We start from the raw sequence: 25,742 nt of genomic DNA, 5'->3' as shown, positions 1-25,742 counted from the left end.
GGCACGGGGGACCATATGGGACAACGGGATTCGAACCAACCACCTTTGGTCCTGGATCGGCTGCTTGCAAGGCAAACCGCTGTGCTATCTCTCCGGGCCCGTGTTTTTTCTTTTAATGTTTTCAAGGTTCCCCTTGAATCTAGCTGTTGAGTTCTTCGTTCCATGCAGTGCCTCATTATTTGTCATAGTTTTATTTAGCTGTTCATCGGTTGATGCTGCTATGAGTTTGGGTGTAGAGCTATGTTTTTATTACTCGGACGGATAGATACTTAGGAGTGGAATTCCTGGGTGGTTCAAGCTGTTTTGAAGAACTTTTTCACAGTGACTGTTCCATTTTGCCTTCTGTTTACACTGTGTCCTAAGATTTTTTTACATCTTTGCTAATACTTGTTACTATGAGCCTTTCACTGTCTTGCGACTGTCAAATTGCTTTGCAGTTTTCGTATGTCGACTACGGGTGAGCAGATTTATGTTCTGATGGTCATTTATATATCTTCTTTGAGGAACTGTCTATTCAGATTTAACTCTTTTGTCAGTTGTGTTATATGTTTTAGTTTTTACATTTCAAGAGAGCTCTTTATGAGTTGTGGACAAATCTTTGACTTATTGATCAAGTATTGAATACTAAAGATTTAAAAAATTGTTTTTTATTATTGTTATTTTTTTGATGCTGTTGTATAACAACAGGTATGAAACAATGACTTGGTGTAGAATAAAAATAAAGTGAGGGACAAGTGCTGGATGACCATTTTATTAAACTTCTTTTTTAGTGTGTGTGTGTGTGTGTGTGTGTGTGGTTTTGGGGTCTCACCCAGCAGTGTTCCGGGGAAACTCCTGGCTCCATGCTCAGAAATTGCTCCTGGCAGGCATGTGGGATCATATGGGAAGCCGAATTTGAACTGATGACCTTCTGCATGAAAGGCAAACGCCTTACCTCCATGCTATCTCTCTGGCCCCATACTTTTAGTATTTAGAAATGATACTGGTTTTTATATTGACTATCCAGTGAATGATCTTTTTAAATTTAACTCATTTAAATTTTTTTCCTTTGCAATTTCTTAATGCAACCATAATTTTAATTGAATTAGATTGGACTATGGATATAATATTGAAGCAATGAGACAAAACATTCTTATTTGAATTTGATTTGGAAGGAAAGCTTTCCCTGACTGGAGAGATCTTCAAAGGCCCTAGGGCTTGCTTTGCATATGGGGCAGTCCCTTGATTCCTTTCTTTTATCCACTGGGAAGTTGGGATTTGAAATAATGGTTACCTGTTCTTTGTTCTTAATTTTCTTTTTGGGGGTGAAGAGGGGATTAACCAAGTAATGCTTAGCGTTATGGGTTTCTTTGTCTTGTAAAGTCTTTTCTAATATTTTAGCTAGAACCTTTTTTTTTTAATATAGTTGCTATATATTACAAGTGCTACCTCACTGTAGTGTATCACTTCATTTCATAAAGGAGAAAATCTTTATGTTTTATGCTCAAAATTGAGAGACTAACCCTCCAGGAATGTTGAACTAAAATAGTGTTAAATTCTTTCTCTACTCTATTCAAAAACCAGTTTTCCTCAGTCAGGTGACTTAAATATCCCACACTTGCATTGTGGCAAATCTTTACACATTAGCATGGATTCCAAGGAAAGTACTTCTTTTAAAAAACAACATTAAGAATGCCATCGTATTTGGAGATTTTTGTATAAGAATTTGAATAGAAGAATGCGATTTACTAGTTTGGGAACCCCTTATTTCTAAATTTTGATTGTGAAATCTTATACTCACACTTCACTTTTCAAGTAGAATAATCCTTTCTGCCTTGGTAAATTTCATTGAATGGATTTTCTACCTCTTCTAGTAAATTTTTCTTTATAGATTACTTTGACTTTGTTTAAACAGGATGAATTAAATCTTGCTGACTCAGAACTGGATAACCAGAAGCGAGGGAAACGGCATTATGAAGAAAAACAAAAGGAACACTTGGAAACTTTGAATAAAAAGAAACGAGAACTGGATGTGAAAGAAAAAGAGCTAGAGGTTATCTACAATCTTTCCTTTTAATGTTTTAGTTACTAAGCTAATCATGATTATTACAAACTTAACCATGATTATTAAAGTATGTTTCTTTTCTTTTTCTTAAGTAAGTTTTCTTAATGTCATGTTTCCAAACATAGACAGCTTGTAATGAATATGCTATGTATGGAGCAACAGCTGTTTCGATGAATCAACAGAGCCAGAGGCGCTGGGAGGGACAAGTGGGTAGCAGTTTCTAGTTAGAAAGACACTCCTTCCTCTTGAGTAGTTTGGGTGAATACTGGGCTGGAATTCAGCTGCTACCTACTACACAACCTTTTTGACAGCTGTTCAGCAACAGCTCTGTTCTCAGAGCCAGATAAGTTGAAGATAACCCTTCACTAGTAGATATATGTATCCCAACCTTTTTCATAGATCTTAGGTAGATAGTTTAATCTCTATAGTCCAATATTTTATTTAAGACTTAAGGCATGAAAAATATAAGTATTACTCACATGCCTTGGTGGTGGTGTTTTTTTTTAAGACATCTAAGAATTTTAATGATTAACGTCCCATTACTGAGCCTAATAGAAAGTCTCATTTTTTTATTGAATTTTTATTGTGGCCAAAGTGAATTACAAATCTTTCAAAGTAATATTTAAGGTACATACTGACAATGAATGAGGGGCTTTTTAATGGTTTTTTTGTTGTTGTTGTTATTTTGGGGCTTTTATTTGTTTTTGGTTTTGGTTTTTGGGCCACACCCAGTGACGCTCAGGGGTTTCTTCTAATGAGCTCCAATGAGCTCAGAAATCGCCTCTGGCATGGAGGACCATATGGGACTCCGGGGGATCAAACTGCTGTCTGTCCTCAGCGAGCACATGCAATGCAAACACCTTACTGCTTGCACCATTGCGCTGGCCCCTTACAGTTCTTTTTTAACAGAAAAGTTTTTATCTTCAGTTAAGTTACCAATTTAGCTAAATTAGAATGAAAAGAAACCTTAAATCGGGGCTGGAGAGATAGCATGGAGGTAAGGCGTTTGCCTTTCATGCAGGAGGTCATCGGTTTGAATCGCAGCGTCCCATATGGTCCCCCGTGCCTGCCAGGAGCAATTTCTGAGCCTGGAGCCAGGAATAACCCCTGAGCACTGCCGGGTGTGACCCAAAAACCACAAAAAAAAAAAAAGAAACCTTAAATCAATTAAAATGCTATTTACAAATGATCTGCGAAGTTTTATTATTTCAAATTAAAAATCAGCTTCCTACTAGAACATGAATTTATGAATAATCAGTTATAAATTTAAGAATATTAAAAAAGGGATGAGGCAGGACTCAGCAAAGTGCCCTGGCTTTGGGGACCATATGGGACGCCAGGGATTGAAAGGAGGTCTGTCCTGGGTCAGCTGCATGCAAGGGAAACTCCCTACCGCTGTGCTATTACTCTGGCCCCCTTTTTAAATGTTTTACAGATGAGGTGTCTTGAATCTGTTCTCTATATTATTTGATATTCAGGCTTCATAAAATACAAAGTTAATTCTGATCTTGGCACCCCGAATGTCATTTTTATTTGTCAGTGTAAACTTAATTATTGTGAAGTTTGGAGACCTTTCAGATTAATAAAGGTGTATGTCATAAGACAGTTTTCTTGAAGATTTATGACTTAAACTAGTTCTCCATATAAAACTCATAATACAGAAATTGTATTATGATCAATGTAATTGAACTGTGATTTAGCATAATTTCATAACCCTTGCATACATTGACACAGTACTATGAGGACAGTTCTGTCCAAGAATGATTTTAAATCTATGAAATATTGGTTACCTTAGGAGAAAATGTCACAAGCAAGACAAATCTGCCCAGAGCGAATAGAAGTGAAAAAATCTGCATCAATGCTAGACAAAGAAATTAATAGATTAAGACAAAAGATACAGGCCGAACATGCTAGTCATGGAGATAGAGAAGAAATAATGAGGTAAGTTGTTGATAACTCTGGTATGTTATAGCCATGATAAAAAATGGATATCTATATACATCTTGAGCTTGGATGACATTGCTCTAACTTCCATGTGTGTGCAGCATACTCAGGTTTCACACATGCAGTGCAAGTTCCTTGCCTTTAAGCAAATCCCGAACCTATTAAATAATTCACTTTTCTTCTGAGTTCTTATGAAATAATTATGAACTGATATTTTAACTCAATTGCCTTTAAGATTCAGGCAAACTAATCCGAACATAATACTCAGCTTTATCAAAGAAGTGCCAATTAAAGCAATTGGGTAATTTTAAAATATATACATCAAGATGAATAAGACTTAATATCAATGAGATTTTATTGGAATGCATATTTTTGTACTACTAATAAAAAGTTGGTATATTGGGCCAGAGATAGAACAGAGGGTGGTAGAGCATTTGCCTTGCACACAGCCAATCTGGGTTTGATCCTTAGCATCCCATATAGCCCCAAGCCTACCTGTAGTAATTTTTGAGGGCAGAACCAGGAGTATCCCCTCAGTGTCACCAAGTCTGTCCCAAAAATCAAACCAAAATAAAGAGTACAGAAGTTCTGAAGCTGGAGTACTTTGACTCTCCTAAATGCTACTGTTACTTTGGCAGATTTTCTTTCCCACCTTTGTCTCACCTGTAAAGTACGTAAGGTATAGCTTATGCTTAAAGTTATAGTTAATGGACCCTTAACGTTTGAAGTTCTCTCAGACACTCAGTTTGACCTTAATTAAAATTTCCTTTTAGAACAACAATAAAATGCTTAAATGAAAATTTTAATTACAAGTTTTACTTAAAATATATTTCATATTAAATACCCATCAAAGGATAAAATTGTCTGAGTTACTGTATGGTCTAGCTGAGGAAAATTTTTAGTACAAAATTCATTGAGGTCATCCGTAGTATGGACAGAGTATAGAATATATAGTACCTTAGATGCTCAGATTGCCATTGTATGATATTATTATTCTTAAAATCTTTGGTGTTGTCAGAAACATTAAATTCTCAAGTTCAGCTAAATACTTTAGTTATAATTCAAAATTAGAAAAGCACATTGTGAAAATTAGAGCATTCCTAACAGCATCGAGAAATATGTAATATACAACTATAGAGGGGCCGGGCCGTGGCGCTAGAGGTAAGGTGCCTGCCTTGCCTGCGCTAGCCTTGGACGGACCGTGGTTCAATCCCCTGGCATCTCATATGGTCCCCCAAGCCAGGAGCAACTTCTGAGCGTATAGCCAGGAGTAACCCCTGAGCGTTACCGAGTGTGGCCCAAAAACCAAAATAAAAGAAATATACAACTATAGAATGAGGTTTAAATCACAGTAGTAAATTACAACCATTACTGCGAATATTCTCGCTGTTCTGATTTTGCCATAATCAGGGCAGGCTAACTGTTCGCTATATTAAGACCATGTATGTGTCCCCAGGCCTAGTCCTTTACCCACCTAAGTCTGGTCTTAGTAATGCTGGTGATAAATAGTCTGGAAGCCCCGAATATGAGTTTCTAGTTCAACTCTTCTAGAATAGAAGAGCTATTGGGCGACTGGTGGGGAGGGAATCATTGCTAATTTGAGTTTATCAGTTGCCAATAAATGTAAAATTGCAAAAAAAAAAATTACAACCATTACTTTATGAAAAGATTTGCATATTAAGAGATTAGAGATACATGATCTCAATTCTACTTTCAAAATCATAGGAAAACAATGCAGAGAAACAAAATAGTAAGAAACTTTAGATAACACCACATGTTTTTAAAATGCATTATACAAAATACTCAATGTTTATTTTTTCCTATTCGACATCATCTCCAGCACTTTTGAAATGTATAAAAGAATTCTTCCATTTTTCTCTCAGTTCTCTTTTACTTTTTTTTTGGGGGGGGTTGGGTTTTTGGGCAACATCTGGTAGTGCTCAGGAGTTACTCCTGCTCCACACTCAGAAAATGCCCAGGGGCGTGCTGGGAGCCTTGGTAGGTCCCCTCTCCTGCCCCCCTCCCCCGTCCTCCAGGCCTTCCCTGGGACAGAGCCCAGGCCAGAAAAGGTGGGTGTCAGGTGGTCCCTCCTGGAGGGGATCCCAGGCTTTCCCCGCCCTCCCCCCAGTGAAGAGGGAGGGGAGGGCACAGGGAGGAGGGCGGGTAGATCCTGGCTTCCTGTTCTCTAACGAATCCTTTCTTGATCTGGAGGCTAGCTCTAGCGGGCATGGGGTCTGGGGAGACCCCAATGTCGAAGGCTTTCTCCCTAGCTTGGGCTTGCTGGGAGACTTGGTAGGCCCCCAGCCGTCCCCTCTCCTGCTCCTCGGCCTCCAGGCCTTCCCTGGGACCCAGCCCAGACAGCCAGAAATGGTGGGTCCAAATTTGGGGGTGCTGAAAGCTGCTCATTTTTACTAAGGCAGTCTCTGGCAATTTCTTACCAGTCTACATGTTCAAAACCGCGCAGGGGCGATAGCACAGTATATATTAATAATATATTCTATTCTTTTTTTTTTTTTTTTTTTTTTTTTTTTTTTTTTTTTTTTTTTTTTGGTTTTTGGGTCTCACCCGGCAGTGCTCAGGGGTTACTCCTGGCTCCAGGCTCAGAAGTCGCTCCTGGCAAGCATGGGGGACCATATGGGACGCCGGGATTCGAACCGATGACCTTCTGCATGAGAGGCAAACGCCTTACCTCCATGCTATCTCTCCGGCCCCAATATATTCTATTCTTAAGTTATGTTTTGTGTATGCAGAATGTCCACCTGGTATTCTGCTCTTTTGTACACCCCTGTAAAGCTCATTTTCACTTTTTAACTCTATCACCCCCAATCATCAGTACCCCCCGTTTACCCTTTTTAACTTCAGTACTGCACAGTCCTAATCACACACCAACGTGTTGCACTGGATTTAACAACACCCAACTATTTTAAAAGACACAAAATGGACACGTATGGCTTTGAATATTTTATATCTATTTTCTTTGACAGCTAACTCTTACTAAATATTCTCTTATACAGTGAAGGTTTTCCCCACTTTTTATCTTTTCTTCTCTCTATGAGCTGTTCAATAAGAACTATTCGATGAAAGAGTCCCTCAGTTTAATGCTTATGTTTAACCATGTCATGGGAGTTTTGGACTTGTTCTTGCAGGCCCCATATGGGCCTATAATGCCATGTGGCATTGTTCCTTGTTTGCATAGGCACATTAAAATGAGAAAATACTATGCACACAAAAAAGTTCTTATCTAATAGAGATTGGAACACACAAATCTTGTAGTGCAATGGGACCTTACACCCTGAACATTGACATAATGACCTGGCACAGGCCTCAGAAGAATGGGCATTCTCCATTCACCCCTGAACCAGGAAAGCTATCTACGAAACATCCAAGGCTTTTTATAACAACACCTGGAAGCAATCCTCTACCAGGGAAGACCCTACCTCTGCTCTGATATCTATCTACTCAAAAGAGACTTCCCTTAACACTGAGAAGACTTAAGAACATCAACTACCTGCGTACTAGACAGGGCTTTCTGCATTGCCCTTTAATTGGGAGGTGAAACTAGAGGATGCTCCACATCCTGACTTCAATGTAAGATATGCAGATTCCAGGATCTTTAATACAGAAACATGATACCAACAACAGAGACTGTGTGAAAAATAAAAGTGTGCTGGCACTACAGACAATGATTTGGATTGGGCAAACTAGTTTGCCTGGAGCCTGGAGTTGGTCTTATGCCAGGAAACTTCAGGGTAGGGTCTCCTTGTATTTAGGCCAAGACTTTTCCTTTCCATCTCCCCCATATTTTGGTGGACCTATGCAACAATTATTGCCACTCTAACACCGTTTTTACTGTGCTCCTTTGACTCTTATCCTTAAAAAGAAAAACCCACTTTTGAGGTTAACTTAAACTAATATGCATGTGCATAGAAATGTAAACAAATACTATGTCTTCAATATTTAAGGAGTTACATAAGTTTTATGGCTTTAGATTGCTTGATGTGCTGCTAAGAAATATTATGTATTACAATCTGGGGACTTGAGGGACAAAGTAATTGAACATGGGTTCTGTTATATTTTTCTTAATGTTCTTTGGCTGAAAGCTCAAAGTTAAGATATCAGCAAGGGGACTTCTGAGAATTCTGTTTATGGGTGATTGTCCTTCCACATAACTTTACCTTGTCCTCTTTCTTTGCATCTTTGTTCTCAAAATTAAAAATAAAAAAATTAAAAAAAAAAAAAAAGAAAGAAAAAGAAAATGCCCAGGGGACCATATGGGACTCAGGGAATTGAACCCAGGTTCATCGTGGGTCAACTGCATGCAAGGCAAATGCCCTACCTCTCTGCTATCTCTCCAGCTCTTGTTTTACTTTTAGTTTTAAGCCTAGCTTTGAACCCAGAATTCATGCAGGGCACTTTGCTGAGTCCTGACCCCAGCCCTTTTTTGATAGTCTTAAATTAAAAACTGATTATTCATAAATCCATGTTCTAGTAGGAAGCTGGTTTTTAATTTAAAATAATAAAAATTCATAGATCATTTGTAAATAGCATTTTAATTATGATTTAAGGTTTTTTTAAATTATAATTAGCTAAATTGGTAACTTAACTGAAGACAAAAACTTTGCTGTTTTAAAGAACTCTAAGAGGGCCAGAGTGGTAGGGTGTCTGCCTTGCACATGCTAGCCTAGGACGGACAGTGGTTTGATCCCCAGTGTACCATATGGTCCTCCAAGCCAAGGGCGATTTCTGAGCGCATAGCCAGGAGTAATCCCTGAGCATCACCAGGTGTGGTCTAAAATCAAAAAAAAAAAAAAAAAAAAGAACTGTAAGGGCTGGAGATACTATAGTGGATAGGGAATTAGCATTTCATGCTGTCGACCCAATGCACTTGCATTGCATATAGTTCCCAAAGCACAGTCAAGAATGACTTCTGAGTTACCTGAGTATTCAGAGCCAGGAGTAACCCAAGGGCATTGCCAGGTGTGGGTCTTCCACCCAAAATCTTAACTATAACTTCCTGTTTTGCTAATCACAAATATTTAATTTGTAACCTATTGTAATATTTTAGTAGTTTTAAAAATAAAGGAGCAGTTCAATTTGAAATATGATTCAGATTTTAATCTTGCATTTTTTCTGTCTGGGCCGAATAATGTTTTGAATAGAGAAATTGCCTGGTTTTAAATGACATAAATGTATGATTTAAATACCAAAAATATACCATTTGAGACTAAGTCATGTGTTATATGATCCTGTTTATTTCCATGCTTTAGCATATTTTCTGGAAACAAGAATATCCTCTTATGTTAGACATAAGACAACTCTAAAATACAGAAAGGTTAACAATATGGCTCAATTCCAGCAGTGTTAGTTCTGAATATTTCTCCTGCAATAAAGGATTCAGTTAGGCATTTGCTCGCCATGTTACTTTACAAAATACCCTGTTTTGGGTTTATCAGATTATTCCTCATAACTGGTTATGCTACATTATTGGCCAAGATATTCCATAAATGAAGATGTGACCTCTTGGTCTGTCACATTTAAACCAACATGATATTTCTCTGGCCTTACTGATGATAATTTTGATTACCCATAGCAGGTGTTACTTGGTTTCTATACTATGTTCACTGTGGCTTGCTTGGCATAGCATGCCATCATTTTGGGGGAAGACTCTGTGACCAAGTCAGTACTCAGCTTTTGATCATAATTTTAGTTCTAGAGTTACCATCTGCTGAAGGTTATTTGCTTTTGGGGAGAGACACATCCAGTGGTCTTAGGAGTTACTTCTGACTCTCCACTTAGGAATTACTTCTTGTGGGGCTTGGGGGTATGGGGTGCTGAGAGAAAACCAGGGTTGGCTTCATAGAACGCAAGCGCCTTACTAGCAGGTGCTGTTTTTCTGACTCTTCACTTACTTTGATGCCTAAAATGTGATGCTTGTTTTGATGGTCAAATCCCAGCTGGCCAGAAGGGAGCCTCTTCAAGCCTGTTACTATGTACTTTTAACATACTTGCTTTACCATTTGTATATAATGATTCCACTATTTTTTTTTCAGGCACAGCATCAAGGTATTTCAAACCGATCCTTTGTCTTTCTTGACCCAGTCTTAGGTCAAAGAGTTCCTTTCATTGGGGAACTGATAGTTAAGAAATGTCACTTCAGAAAAAAAATGAAATTAAACAAATGAATCATCCAAGTAGTAATCAGTAAACATGCATTGTGCCAAACCAGAAAGAACATTTGCAAACCAGGAAAACTTCAACCAAAACCAGTCCTGTGTCTAAGGAACAGAGTTGAGATTCATTGTTGTCAAGCAGCTTATGTGGGAGAGAATTTTTCACAATGACTTGGTTTTTCACAGTGATTGATAGTAATAAGATTTTTTTTTTTTTTTTTTTTTTTGGTTTTTGGGCCACACCCTGTGATGCTCAGGGGCTACTCCTGGCTATGCGCTCAGAAGTTGCTCCTGGCTTCTTGGGGGACCATATGGGAGCCGGGGGATCGAACCGCGTTCCGTCCTAGGCTAGCGCAGGCAAGGCAGGCACCTTACCTCCAGCGCCACCGCCCGGCCCCAAGATTTTCTTAAATACAGAGAATTGTTCAATGGTTAACCTCAGGTTAACCTTGAAAAGCAGTTTAATTTTGCTTGTGATTTATTTCTAGAGGCTAAAGCAAGAAATGACCCAGGTCCAGTCTGCCTTGCAAAAATAACCTGTTTCTAAACTTTGTATAAACTTAATTGATTTTGTTTTCAGAGAATTTTCAAGATGAAAGTGTCTTTGCTTTTGATTTTAATGAAACCAGGGAGCTCATAGTTGACTAATATGGCATTTCATGTAGTTTCTTTCTGTAAATACAGCTGATAACTTGAGTTCATATTGATAGTTTCATTTCCAAGTATAGTCCAATCTGTTTCTCTTTACCTTACTTTCCATTTTTCTTTCTTTCCATTTTTCTTTCTTTCTCTGCAGTAGGAACCCTGGCTCTCAGCAACATTAACGTTTGTTCAGTCCCACAACACACATTTTCAGACTTGTTGCACTCATACTGCTACCAAAAAAAAACCAAATTTCTACTGAAAACATTCAAGAGGTGCTTGCAATTATTTTTCCTAGTATGTAGTAAATTTACTGTGTTCTAAAATTGTGTAGCTCTTTTTCCTCTCTTACTATGGAAATTAATACCTTGAAATACAGATGTCTTCATTATTTGTTTGCATATAATTTTAAATTTCTCCCATCCTTCTTGATTTTATTTCATTTTATAGGGAATTTCTAAAATATAGTTCCTAAACACAGAGTTATATATTCAAAGATTATCTCGGAGATATACCCTGTCAATTATCCATCCATGTTAGTCCCTCTACCCATTCTTTTTGCTTGTTACTCTTTGGTGAGTGATGTTTTTGTTTTTGTTTTTTTTTATCTCCAAAGCAAGCAGGTCCATATGTGTTTCACTTCCCCCTTAATTCCTCAGTTGAAACCACCCCCTATGTCATTTGCAGTCTTCCCATTCTTTGTACTTCATGGTGCTCTTTTGTGTGTGTAATTAATCACTACACTGCAATTTTCTTTTTTTTTTTTTTGGTTTTTGGTTTTTGGGCCACACCCGGCAATGCTCAGGGGTTACTCCTGGCTAACTGCTCAGAAATAGCTCCTGGCAGGCACGGGGGACCATATGGGACACTGGGATTCGAACCAACCACCTTAGGTCCTGGGTCGGCTGCTTGTAAGGCAAACGCCACTGTGCTATCTCTCCAGCCCCTGCAGTTTTCTTAATTGTTCTGCTTAACGTTTATGTTATTTCCGGTTTGCAGTTAGGTAAGATGTTGCTCTGTGTACTCTAAGCATATCTGTTTTCATATTGTTGGATGTTTCTCTGTATCACTACAAAAAATTTCTAAAAATATTAAGTTCAATAGATTAAAGCATGATGGGCAATGATTTTATTGCATATTGCTAAATTACCCTTTATAGGGTTTCCCCCTATTTTTCCTAAATGAAAATGCCATTTTTTGTGTTTTCACCAACCTTGGGTTTCTGGGTTTTGGATTCTTGTTTTGTTTTCATCGGAACATACCTAGTGGTGCACAGGGCTCAGACGCCACTCTTGGCAGAGTCCATAGGGCCTGTGGAACAGGTATCAAAAACAGGTCAGCCATGTGAATGGCTTACTTGCTATGTTATTTCTCTTGAGATTATATGTTAAAAGCAAGTTATTCTATTATTTTGGTTATAGGGCATTTGAATTTTTGCTTTTTTGTTGTGTTGTTTTGTTTTGGGGCCACACCCTTTGACGCTCAGGGATTACTCCTGGCCATGTGCTCAGAAATCGCTCTTGGCTTGGGGGGACCATATGGGACACTGGGGGGGTCGAACTGCAGTTCATCCTAGGCTAGTACTTGCAAGGCAGATGCCTTACCACTAGCACCACCACTCCGGCCCAATTTTTTGCTTTTTTTTTTTTAAATTACTCTTTCATATGATCTTTTTTTGGTGGAAGGGGGGTGGTCACACCTGGTGACACTCAGGGATTACTCCTGGCTGTGCATTCAGAAATTACCCCTGGCTCAGAGGACCATATGGGATGGCAGGAATGGAACCCAGGTCCTCCTAGGTCTGCTGTGTGCAAGGCAAATACCCTACCACTGTGCTCTCACTCTGGCCCCATATGTTCATTTTTTAATGTAGATACATTGGTTTCTGTTACTAAGGGAAGTATTTTTAGTATTTTCCACTTACTTTTAGAATGCATATAGTACTGAGTTTTCTAAGATATGTATGTCACCACCTCTGGGTTCCACTTACAGTATTTTTCTTCACCTTTTCTCAATCTTACTTTGTTTCTGCCCTAAATATAATAGTTGTTCCAAGATAGGGCCTTCTGCTACTCTAGACTCTTCTCATCACTCCCTAGTCTCCCCATTAAAATACACGAATATTTTACTTTTTCTTTTGTTTCTTTAAATGACATTTATTTACATAATATTTTGTTTATATATTAGGCAGTATCAAGAAGCAAAAGAAACCTATCTTGACTTGGATAATAAAGTGAAGACTTTAAGGAGGTTTATTAAATTGCTAGAAGAAATAATGACCCACAGATACAAGACTTATCAGCAGTTTAGAAGGTACGTACATTAAAAATTATTGCCAGAGGCCAGAACGGTGGCACAGGTTGTAAGGAGTCTGCCTTGCAGGCACTAGCCTAGGATGGACCACAGTTTGATTCCCCAGCGTCCGATATGGTCCTCCAAGCCAAGAGTGATTTCTGAGCATGTAGCCAGGAGTAACCCCTGACCCTCTCTGCTGTGGTCGAAAAACAAAAACAAACAAATAAACAAAAACTTGCCAGACATGGTTTTAGCTCTTCTTTGTATCATGTTATCACTTACAAATAACTAAGTCAACCACATGATATACTTAGATAAGAGATTGTTTGCTCTGTTGACCAGTCCTTAAGAATACATAATTGAAAAAGAATTTGGGATATAAAGTGTCTTTATACTCAACTTATCCAGCATTTCCATTCTATAAGTTCTTTGAACGGGGTTCCATTGGCTCTGAAAATAACCTAAGTCTCTCCAGAATCAGACCGGATCTGTTGACCAAGATCTTGGTTGATTTACTGTGATCTCCTAGAATGATAGAGCTCCAGTGATAAAGCATCTATTTTTGTTACTCCTGTATTTCCTCTTATTTCACATATTGCAGTAAGCAGAAAATTGATACAGGTATTGATTGAATGTAGATGTCAATATAGCAGAAATACACTATTGTATTGACTTCCGACTAAATGCCCAAGTAAAAGAACATAAATACCAATAAACCCCTTGTGTTTTAACTTAACTTCTTTTTTCCCTCTATACTACACCCTTAATAATATACTTTTTACTTTCTTTAAATTCCAAAGTCTATGATCTTAAGACTAGAAAATTTAACTGAGTCTATATGTTTATACGGAGCAATTCAGAAAAGGCCATAAAGAGAAACTGACTAAACATGCTTGATCAAATTTAATAACTGAACTATAGGTTAAATTTTAAAATGTGTGTTTAGTTTTACAGACATATCATTAGAATCCAAATAGACTTGTCTGTATCCTTTTGAGACTCTTAAAAGTTCTGTTAAACAGGATTCAGCAGCCTGGTTGATATTTGTTTCCTAGCTGTGAAACAGTGCTCTTCAGAGTAATTCACTCATACCCTGTGAGTTATACAAGATTTCTACAATTAGACCACTTGAATCAGGAGCTGTTTTTGGTTCTGGGTAATCTTCAGTTAAAGTATTTCACAGGCCTATTCTGATGGGTAGAAGACTTATCTTGACAGAGTGTGTCCATTTGTAGATTCTCTGCACTTCTTGGTACTGTGCTTCCATACCTAGTACTCTGCTATGGGAGCCAGAGTCCCGACACCCACTTCTAGCCCTGTCTCAAACAGGGTGAGCTTTTAGATCCAGTTGCAGTTTTACTCCCCTGGACTCTTTCTCTGACTACACATTTGGGACAACCATAGCACTCAATTTGACTCCCAACTTTGAAAAATGGTTTTTGATTGGCACTGCCTTCACTGTCTGATGTCCAAAGTCTGAAAAGTCTTGTTTCAGGTACTTGTTCACATATAGTTTGAGACAAGAACAAATCCAATGCCTTTTGCTACATGTTTCCCAAAAGCTGTAGTTGTTTTTATATCATTATACAGGAAATTGTTTTTGATTTTGGGCCACACCGGTGGTACTCAGGGGTTACTCCTGGCTATCTGCTCAGAAATAGCTCCTGGCAGGCACGGGGGACCATATGGGATGCCGGGATTCGAACCAACCACCTTAGGTCCTGGATCGGCTGCTTGCAAGGCAAACACTGCTGTGCTATCTCTCCGGCCCCAAGGAAATTGTTAAAGTGTTTTCTGTAATGTAAGGTTTTAAATTTTGCTATCTTGATACAGCTCTTCACTAATATATTTGATAGGATTTACCCAATTTTAAAAAGAGGTAAATTTTGTTTTCTTTTTCACACTGGAGATATGTAGAGACATGTAATCTTATGACAAGCAGTCTGTTTTAGACTTCTCATAAATGAAAGAAATTAAAGGAAAACACATATTACTATTGAAAGAAAACGTAATTCAGCAAAAGAAAACAGACTGCCAGTATTATGTAGCCTAGAGATTTAATGCAGATTAGAAAGTGAATTAGGAAAGGAAAAGTGAAACAAGTCATCTCTGAAAAGATGTATGTTAGACTCAACAGAAGCAAAGAGCATGTAGCTGGCTCAGTTATCCAGTCTTATTTCCTACACACTATTCTCCAGCAAAAGGAATTAATGTACATTGAAGAAATGACTGATTCCAGAGAACTCTGGAAACTGCAGGTGAGCTTCTTGCTGTGCCATAAGAGAAGAAAGTACTGTAAAGCAGTGATAGAACACAGAGGAGACAGCGTACTGGAGCTCTAATGGCAAAAGGTTAAGGAATTTTAAGTAAGGATAAAATTTCTTGGTAACCCAAATAATAAAATGAAAAGCCATGACTATTCTAGATTAATGAAGGATGAAAAGTAAGTTGGTAATTGAAAAAAGAAAGGTTGTCTTTAATAAATAATTCTATCTGTTACAGAGAAAGAACAGAATAGTCTGCACTGTATTGTGGTAGAGTTGAGAAAGCATTATAGGTACAAGTGATTAAGTAACATACTAATTGACTTCACTCTTTTTGCTGTTTTAAGTTGAAGGGAGACTAGCAAGTGAATAGACTACTCATTATCTTGACACATCTCTCAAGTACAAGATTTAATTTCTTTTGTATTAGGATGATTCCTTACATATTTTATCAAATAATATATTCTTAGGGACTGGCTATAATATAATGGAACATTTTATTGTGAGGTTATCTTCATTTCAAAGATGTTTAAAGTGTAACAAATGCAAGACAAAATGTGAAATTAAAAGATGGGCAAAAATCATATAAAATGGGGACAGGGATGGGACCATACAGTGGGATAAGGCACTTTCCTCGTGTATCATCAGCTCTGGTTTTACATAGTACCTCTAGGAGTGATTTCCTGAGCACAGACCTTAGAATAAGAACTAAGGAAAGCCAAGTGCCCTTCCCCCCTACCCCTCATAAACCAACAACAAAAGAATTATCTAAAATTGTATCTAATAAATGGCAATCAATGTTAACCTACTTGCCTGGTTTATATACTGCTTTTAAGACTGCTGAGAGAGAGAGAGAGAGAGAGAGAGAGAGAGAGAGAGAGAGAGAGAGAGAGAGTGTGTGTGTGTGTATGAGTATGTGTGTGTCTATGTATTCTACATAGACAAATTCTGAGTCTGTATTCTTCTAATGTGCTTTTTTTTCCCCTTAGGTGTTTAACTTTACGATGCAAATTGTACTTTGACAACTTATTGTCTCAACGGGCCTATTGTGGGAAAATGAATTTTGACCATAAAAATGAAACACTTACTATATCAGTAAGTATCATTTTGCTTGTTGATCATTAAAAGAATCAGCAACTTTTTTCTTTCGATAATATAGTAATAATTTTGTTTGGAAAACAAAATAACATTTTTATTTTATAGGTATTATGCCAAGATTATATGAGAAAAGACATTGTGGAAAGTATAGCCTGATTTCACTGTAGGAAATCAAGACAAGATTTCTCAATAAATGGTTCCACCCTTGGGGCTGGAGTGATAGTGCAATGGTACGGTGTTTGCCTTGCGCTATACTGACCCAGGACGGACCTCTGTTTGATCCCTAGCATCTTATCTGGTCTCCCAAGCCAGGAGCGATTTCTGAGTGCATAGCCAGGAGTAACCCCTGAGCGTCACCAGGTGTGGCCCAAGAGCAATAAAAAACCCGTTGCATCCCATGTAATTGCTTTGTATTTCTGAAGGTGTCTTAAATACAGTCCTTTTAGATAAGCAAAGTCACCACATTGAACTTTTGAGTCCTTCATAGTCAAATGCATTTAAAGAAAAAGGTGGAATAAATTACATCAAAAACCATGTGAAGGTGGGCTGGAGAGAGAAACTATCAGTGGACTGCAATGCATGCTTTGGATAAAGGAGGCCAGGTTTGATCACTGTTACCTCATAGTCTCTAGAGTACAGAATTGGGAGCACTACTCGTGTAACCCGAAAGTTGTGTGTGGTCAAGGCCAGGGAGTTAGTTCAAAGAGTTCAAAGGCCTACATGGCATTCAGAGACCCTGACTTTGCTCTCTGGTACCTTGTAGCCACATAAGCACCAAGAATAATACTGCAGATCCCTGAGCACTTGGGCAAACTCCCTTTCCCCCAATATATTTTGGTGGGGGCACTTTAGCAATACACAAGGCTTAGTTCTGGCCCTGCACTCAGGGTAGGCTCACAGGTGAGGTATATAGTATATGGGGTGCCAGGGGTCAAACGTGATCATCTAAGGGTCAGCATGTGCAGAGTAAGTCCCTACTATAGCTCCATGCCCCCCCATTTATAATTAAAAAAAATAGTGTTCTAAAACACTACGAGCAACTTGATTGTGTTGAAAAGTTTTGAAATAAGCACTTTTGTTTTTGTTTTTTTTGTTTTGTTTTGAGACCACACCCTGTAATGCTCAGAGTTTTTTTTTTGTTGTTGTTTTTTTGTTTTTTTGTTTTGTTTTTGGGTCACACCCGGCGGTGCTCAGGGGTTACTCCTGGCTGTCTGCTCAGAAATAGCTCCTGGCAGGCACGGGGGACTATATGGGACACCGGGATTCGAACCAACCACCTTTGGTCCTGGATAGGCTGTTTGCAAGGCAAACACCGCTGTGCTATCTCTCCGGGCCCCAGAGTTTTACTCCTGGCTCTGTGCTCAGAAATCCTGGCTTGGGGGACCATACGGGACGCCCAGGGATGGAACCGTGGTCTGTCCTAGGTCAGCCGCTTGCAAGGCAAATGCCCTACTGCTGTGCAACTGCTTTGGCCCCAGAAATAAGCACTTTTTTCCCTGAATTTCCATACATTTTATTCTTCTGTTTTATTGCTTAAAAGAATGAATAATTTACAGTAACAAAAATTTGATATCTACTTTATTTTGTTTGGGGGCCATACCTGGTGATGCTCAGGGGTTGTTACTCCTGGCTATGTGCTCAGAAATGACTCTGGGCTCGGGGGACCATATGGGTCACCAGGGATCGAACCAGGTCCGTCTTGGATCTACTGTGTGCAAGGCAAATGCCTTTCTGCTGCACTATCTCACCGACCCTAGAAACAAAGAATTGATAGATATCTACATTTTTAAAGAATAATAATAAAACATAAACTTTCTCAAAGGACTTAAATAAAAACTGCATACATTAAATGTGTCCAGATGACAGAGATACATGAGAAAATTTTCAGACATCTGTCATCAGAGAAGTACAAATTTATACCATAGTAGGTTACTATCTCACTGCTATCAGTGCAACTAAAATGAATAAGACTGATAATGTGCCGACGTAAGAACTCAAACAGCTTGTGGGAGTATAATTTAGTAGAATGAATTTGGAAGCCTGACTGGCAATGTATATTAAAAGTTCTTCTTTTCTTAAAAATGTCTCTCAAACTGGTAAAATTTATCTCTGGTGATGCAAATCAGAATACTTGTTATCTTTTGGGATTGCTAGTGATCATTGGCAGAGAACACAGAGATAAATTAGAGACAGGGATTTTCTGTGGCTTGATCTGAATAATGTTTGGCCATTGATTGCCAGTGGTGATCATGATGATTATGAAGGTGGTAGTGATAATGCTGGTGGTGGTGATGTATGTGTAACAATTATTTGAGTTAAATATCTTAGCTTTGTGCTTTTAACTGCATATAAATTCTACTCTACTAAGCACTTAAAAACAAAAATAAAGTATTGGGAGTGATTGGCAATTACTTCCAGAACTAATTATAGAGAGAAAAATTTAATGAAATTTTCTAACACTATTTCTGTTACTCAAAATATTATTGCTTCAAAAATCTTTAAATGTTTCAAGTGGGAGGTGCATGGGGAGGAGGGCAGGCTGACATCTGGCTTCCGGTTTCCTCCTTGATTCTGGAGACCAGCTCTTGCCAGGTATAGGGTTTTTCTCCCCTGGACTTCAGGCCTTCCCTGGGTGCTGGGCTAGGTGGTCTCTATAGGGGTCAACAGGCTTTCCCCCTACCTCTCCCTACACTAATGGGAATGCGCTCTGGGAGGAGGGTGGGCCGTTCTAGCACTGGTTTATGTTGGGACAGTCACTGGAAATTTTTCTCCTTGTTTTCATATTGATAGTATTGTATGCATATATTTTATATATCCATAATATCCATCTTGTATTGTGACCTTGATACTGCCCTACAAAGCTCATTTCTAATATTTTACTGCCTCAGTCCCAACCCTTACTTCCCCACATCTTCCCATGTAGGTGCAGCTAATGACATGAAACTCACCACACATAGAGTGATAAGTGCAGTTAGAGAAATAACTACACTGAAAACTATCATAACAATGTGAATGAATGAGGGAAAAAGAAAGCCTGTCTCGAGTACAGGTGTGGGTGGGGTGGGGAGTAGGTAGATCTGGGAAATTGGTGGTGGGAATCCTGCACTGGTGAAGAGGGGTGTTTTTTACATGACTGTAATCATACAACTACAATTATATTTGTAATCATGGTGTTTAAATAAAGATAATTAAAAAAAAAGTTTCAGTATTCCTAGGGGCCGAAGCAATAGCACAGCGGTAGGGCATTTGCCTTGCATAGGGCTGACCTGGGACAGGCCTAAAGTTTGATCCCCAGAATCCCATATGATCCCCAGAGCCTGCCAGGAGCAATTTCTGAACAACTACCCCTTGCGCTACCAAGTGTGGCACCAAAACAAACAAACAAACAAAAACAAAGTTTTAGTATCCCTTTATTTTTTTGTTGATTTAAAGGCGGGGGGGGGCGGTCACACCATGTGGCACTTGGGTTACTTTTGGCTCTGAGATCAGAAGTTGCTCCTGGCAGGCTCCGTGGACCATATGGGTTGCCAGGATTGAAACCGGGGTCTGTCCTGTGTTGGCTGCGTGCAAGGCAAACACCTTACTTACCACTGTGCTATAGCTCTGGCCCTAGTTTTAGTAATTATTTATTCCTGATAAGGTTGGTAATAGGCTATGGTAAAATTTTCATCTCTGGAATGTATTTAGGACTTCATAAGATTGATAAATTTAGGTAGCCAAAAATTTCTGTCCTATTAAATGTTCTTTAGTAGGGAGTTTTTTATTTGGATTTTGACTGCTTAAGTTAATGTTGCTTTTTAACTTGGATTCTCATAAGGGATTCAAATTATAGATGTTAAATATAGAATTTCAAACTAACATAAATTTTGTATGCCTCTTAGAAGAGGTAAAGAAGGAATGTTCCCTTGAGTGAAAAATATTTTTTAATTATTACATTGGAAAAAATGTGAAATTGTGTATCTGCTAAGTGATAAAACTTAATATATTTAGCTGTTTAGATCTGGGCTAGCTAGAGAACTTATACACAGTGGGTATGGCACTTGCCTTACACCTGCTGACCTTGGTTCATTCCCCAACAACCATAACATCCCCTGAACTCCACCAGAGTAATTTCTGAGAAGACAACCAGAAGTAATCTCTGAGCATCTCTGAGTATGGACAAATTAAAAACAAAAAGAACTGCTTAGTTCTCTGGTTTTCTGTCCTTGTATGCATATGTATCTCAAATTCTGTCACATAAAATAAAATTTAATATTAATTCTGTACTGTCATCTCAGGAAATTGTATGGCGTAGTTTATGGTTTTAGTTGCTTTTTGAATAAAAATGAATTTGCTAGTTAGTAAAGATAAAAGTTTACAAAGATATTTTATAAATTTTAATTGATCACTGCTGGTTATTCAGTGAGTACTCTAATCTGGTTCTGTTCTTACGGCATTCAATAATTACTTTTAAAGTTCTTTAACCACTAGATGTCATTGTAATTCAAGTTAAAAAGAAAAAGATCATCTTGGTTCTTATAAGTATAAAACAAAGATAACAGTCCTACTCTTATGTTAGCATCCAAGATAATAAAATACATAGGGATAAATTTGACCGTGGAGGTAAAAGTAAAAATACCTGTATACTGGAAAAAATACGATTTATAGAAGATACAAGTAAATTATAAAATATTTGGTGTTTATAGATAAGAAAATGGAGTTGTCCAAAAGTTAATGCTTTTATAGATTCAGTGCAATCTCTATTTAATCTGTTGTTGACAGAACTAGAAAATAGGGATTGGAGAGGAAGTACCACAGGCAAGACACTTGCCTTACATGTGTCCACTGTGGGCTCAACTGGACACCTTATGTTCTTCCAACTCGTGTCAGTAGTGAGCCCTGAGCACCACACTATGGCTCCCAAACCAAACCCAATTAAAAGGACATAAAAAATAGTTCTAAATTTTGCGTGAAACATTCAAAGATGCCAATTAGATAAAGTACTCTTGAGAACAAAGTTAGGGTTATCCACTTCCTGGTTTCAAACTTTTTAAAATTATATTTTCACAGTATACTGGACTGATGAAAAATTTTTTTTGATTTGTTTTAAACCCAGACGTTAACTCATGCATATTTGTTTAGCTAATAATACATTATAGAAAAAGGTGATGTGCTCAGTGTATGGTGCAGGGAAAACTGAATGTCCACATGCAAAAGAATGAAACTGGTTCCCTGTCTAACATCCTTAACTAAGAGCAACAAAAATAATTGAAAATTTAACTAGAAGACTTCAACATGCACGGTGGTGTGTGTTAATTTTCTCTCAGTACATCACAGGGTGGAATGTGGTCCTTTCAGGAAGATCATTTTGATCGTTACTATTTACCTGCCTTTGGCACTCTTAATGGTTTGCTGCTGTTTCTTTTACATTGTACTTACATAACATAGTAACAATGCTATTGTGGTTTAAGTTATTCCCCCTTCCCTATACCAAAGTACCCAATACCCTTCATCTTAACCCTTTCATCACTCTAATCTGCCTCTTCCTCTTCTTACTCTGCCCCATTGCTTGGTAAACTTAAGTTCTTACAGTCAGTGACATGAATTTGTTGATGTTCCCGTGTGTTGTTTCTCTATTATATCTCATCTGGTATATCTTTTCTTTCTGACTTATTTCACTTGATGCACTTCAGTTCCATTCAAGTTACAATAAACTACAAGATTTCATTTTTTTTCTCTTATGCTATAATATAAACTATATTATATATAAAAATATATAAAACAGTATGTTGTTTCTTACATTTTATTGTGTATGTTTACATCAGAACTTCTTTATCCATTTATCTGTCTTTGGACTTTTGGGTTATTTTATATCTTGAAGGCCTTGGTTATTGTATATAGGACTGTAGTAGGCATAGATATACAAGCATTTTTATTACTTATGCCTTTGGCATTTTGGGATGTCTAGTGTAGCTCCATTGAGAAAATTTGAATTTCAGATTGATTCCCTTTCAGTGGAACAAAACTTATAATTAAATTGCTTAATAATTTGACTGAAAAGTTTTTTTTTGATGGGGTGGGGCATACCAGATATTGCCCACCGGTATTGTATGCTTTGAACACAGGAATCAGAGTTTTGGGGACCATCTGGGGTGCTAGAGATTGAGCCCAGGTTGGCTACATGCAAGGAAAATTGCACTTCTGCTCCAGTTTTATTGGAAATATTTTAAAGGGTATAGATATCATTCTTTAACAGTCAAGGACTTTATTTTCTCATATTATGTAATATATAAACATCTATTTTAGGGGCCAGAGAGATAGCACAGCGGTAGGGCGTTTGCCTTGCAAGTGGTCAACCTAGGACCAATGGTGGTTCAAATCCTGGCATCCCATATGGTGTCCTGTGCCTGCCAGGAGCAACCCCTGAGCGCTGTCGGGTGTGGCCCAAAAACCAAATAAATATCTATTTTATACTAACCAAAATTTTTTTTCTCTCTTTTTTTGTTAACTCACTTAAGGTTCAGCCTGGCGAGGGAAATAGAGCTGCCTTCAATGACATGCGAGCCTTATCTGGAGGTGAACGTTCTTTTTCCACAGTTTGCTTCATTCTTTCCCTGTGGTCCATTGCTGAATCTCCTTTCAGATGCCTGGATGAATTTGATGTTTACATGGTAATCAATTTTAAAATTCTCCAATCTCTTTGTTGTTGAAAGTATGTATTTTCAAAGGAAACAATTCTTTTCCCTTTTTTCCCTCTTTTAATGGTGCTGGATATCAAACCTAAGTCACACATACAAGGGAAATATTCTGCAACTGAGCTCCATCCCTGATCTGTCCTACATTTCAAAATTAATGTGAAACAACAAGGTCCTGAATTTAGTGTGTTTTAGACATATAAGTCTTCACAAATTATCTAGCAAAATTTCTTCTTCCTAAATTTAAGGTGATCTGGATTGTACTATGTAACTTCAGCAAAACTTCTTTATTATAAATTAGAAAGAACTTTTATATGGCTTTGATTGAACCAGAGAGAGCTATAGAGCACTTGCTTTGCATGTGTAAGACTCCTATTTTGATCCCTGACACAACAAATCTTTTTTTTTTTTTTTTTTTTGGTTTTTGGGCCACACCCAGTAACGCTCAGGGGTTACTCCTGGCTATGTGCTCAGAAGTTGCTCCTGGCTTGGGGGACCATATGGGACACCGGGGGATCGAACCGCGGTCCATCCAAGGTTAGCGCAGGCAAGGCAGGCACCTTACCTTTAGCGCCACCGCCTGGCCCCCGACACAACAAATCTTTAATCTTTAATTGTTGATATTAGGGGCCAGAGCAATAACACAGACTTAGGGCATTTGCCTTGCATGCAGCTGCCCAGGATGGACCTTGGTTCGAACCCGACATCCTATATAGTCCCCAAACCAGGAGCAATTTCTGAGCATGTAGCCAGGAGTAACCCCTGAGCATTACCTGTGTGGTCCAAAAGGCAAAAAAAGAAAAAAAGATTAATGCTGAAATTAATGATACTGAAATGAAACAAAATACAAATGATAAGTGAAACCAGGAGCTGAATTTTTGAAAGATGAAATAAGACTGATAATCCCTTTTGTAGACTCATGTTATTTAAAAAAAGAGAGAGAAACCAAGTCAGTTAAGAAATGAAAGGGGAGAAATTACACAGATGCTTAAGAAATACAATAAGAAATGATCGAGAACAATTTTATGCCATGAAGCTGAGTAACCTTGAAGAAAGCAGTGGATTTTCAAGAGTCATATGACAACCTGTGTTTAATCAGAAGGAAATAAAAAGTCTGAATAGAACAATCACAAGGAAGAAAATTGAAATGATTAAAATTCTTCTGAAGGGGGCCAGAGAGATAGCATGGTGGTAAGGCGTTTGCCTTGCATGCAGAAGCACAGTGGTTCTGATCCCGGCATCCCATCTGGTCCCCCAAGCCTGCCAGAAGCAATTTCTGAGGGTAGAGCTAGGAGTAACCCAAAAAACCCAGGTTCAGACACGATCACTACTGAGTGATCCTGTTCCACCAAACCTTCAAAGAAGATTTATTCCCTATTGTATGTACGATGGGAAATGTGAGTGGAAATACTCTTCAAAAGTATCTTGGATATAGCAATCTTTCCTAATTGCTTATATGAAACAGGCATTACCATAATTCCAATTATTTAAAAAGTATTCTAGATTGCTATCCTTATGAATATCAATATAACAATCCTCAACAGAATCATAAAAAAAAAAACAATTTCAACAGTAAGTTAAAAGATATATATTGTCTTCAAACGGTATTCATTGTAAGGATGCAAGGATGGTTTAGTATGTTGAAATCATGCAACATAATATGTCACAGGATAGATAAAAATTAGAGGATCATTTCAGCTTATACAGAGAAAGCTTTTGACAAGATTCAGCATGAAGTCATGATACAATAAGACAAATACCAGATAATCTCACTCAGTGGTATATAGAGAAATGAGAATAGATAATATTCTATGATGACAGACCTCAGCCTTTGGTTAGAGAACTGAGATTACCAAGAGTACGTGACTGAGCAAAGGGAAGGCGAGGAAAAGTAGGTATTCCTGCGAAATCCCAGATCTTCATTTTTTAAAACTCTCAATCTAGCAAGTTAACTTTTTTATATGTCTCATTGAGGTCCTTGCTTATTTTACTGTTTATTTTCCTAGGTAGCATTTCCTACCCAACTACTCCAGAGTTCCCCAAACTACTAACTGCATTTTGATATCAGGAGATCTCACTATCTGGTCCTGACACTTCCGTTGCTTTCTTGTTCAAAAGATGATGCCCCACAGCTACCCATTTGGCATCACTTCTTTTTTTTTTTTTTTTTTTTTTTTTTTGGTTTTTGGGCCACACCCGGCGGTGCTCAGGGATTACTCCTGGCTGTCTGCTCAGAAATACTCCTGGCAGGCACGGGGGACCATATGGGACACCGGGATTCGAACCAACCACCTTTGGTCCTGGATCAGCTGCTTGCAAGGCAAACACCGCTGTGCTATCTCTCCAGGCCCTGGCATCACTTTTTTAACTAACAGTCCTCTATCTTTCTACAGCCATTGTTCTCTGCTGTAATCTGCTTGCTGCCACATATGGTTTCAAGGAACTCTTAAAAAATTCTGTCTCTGGGGCTGGAGCACAGTTGACTTGCATACTACTGACCCAGGTTCTATCCTTGGCATCCCATGTGGTCCTCCACGCTTGCCAGGAGGAATTCCCGAGTGCAGAGCCAGAAGTAACCCTTGAGCACTGCTGGGTATTGGCAAGGAAAAAA

The 25,742-nt window shown here is 38.3% G+C and overlaps 1 protein-coding gene and 1 non-coding gene across 2 annotated transcripts in view; both read left to right on the top strand.

The window, feature by feature from the left end:
• Window positions 1-25,742, top strand: part of SMC6 (structural maintenance of chromosomes 6) — a 73,666-nt gene that overhangs the window by 44,914 nt on the left and 3,010 nt on the right. Inside the window, exons 20-24 of the mRNA XM_049784859.1 lie at window positions 1,895-2,032; window positions 3,840-3,985; window positions 12,988-13,113; window positions 16,349-16,454; window positions 22,955-23,107. Of these exons, the coding sequence (XP_049640816.1) occupies window positions 1,895-2,032; window positions 3,840-3,985; window positions 12,988-13,113; window positions 16,349-16,454; window positions 22,955-23,107 (669 nt within the window). The remainder of the gene's footprint in view (window positions 1-1,894; window positions 2,033-3,839; window positions 3,986-12,987; window positions 13,114-16,348; window positions 16,455-22,954; window positions 23,108-25,742) is intronic.
• On the top strand, window positions 5,360-5,495 carry LOC126025363 (small nucleolar RNA SNORA72). Its single transcript, XR_007501373.1, has one exon. It is a non-coding gene; the product is annotated as a small nucleolar RNA SNORA72 (small nucleolar RNA).

This window comes from Suncus etruscus, chromosome 12, assembly GCF_024139225.1.
Source record: "Suncus etruscus isolate mSunEtr1 chromosome 12, mSunEtr1.pri.cur, whole genome shotgun sequence".
Lineage (NCBI taxonomy): Eukaryota > Metazoa > Chordata > Mammalia > Eulipotyphla > Soricidae > Suncus > Suncus etruscus.
Note: the sequence above shows the minus strand (reverse complement) of the source record. Positions and strands in the feature narration are given on the sequence as shown.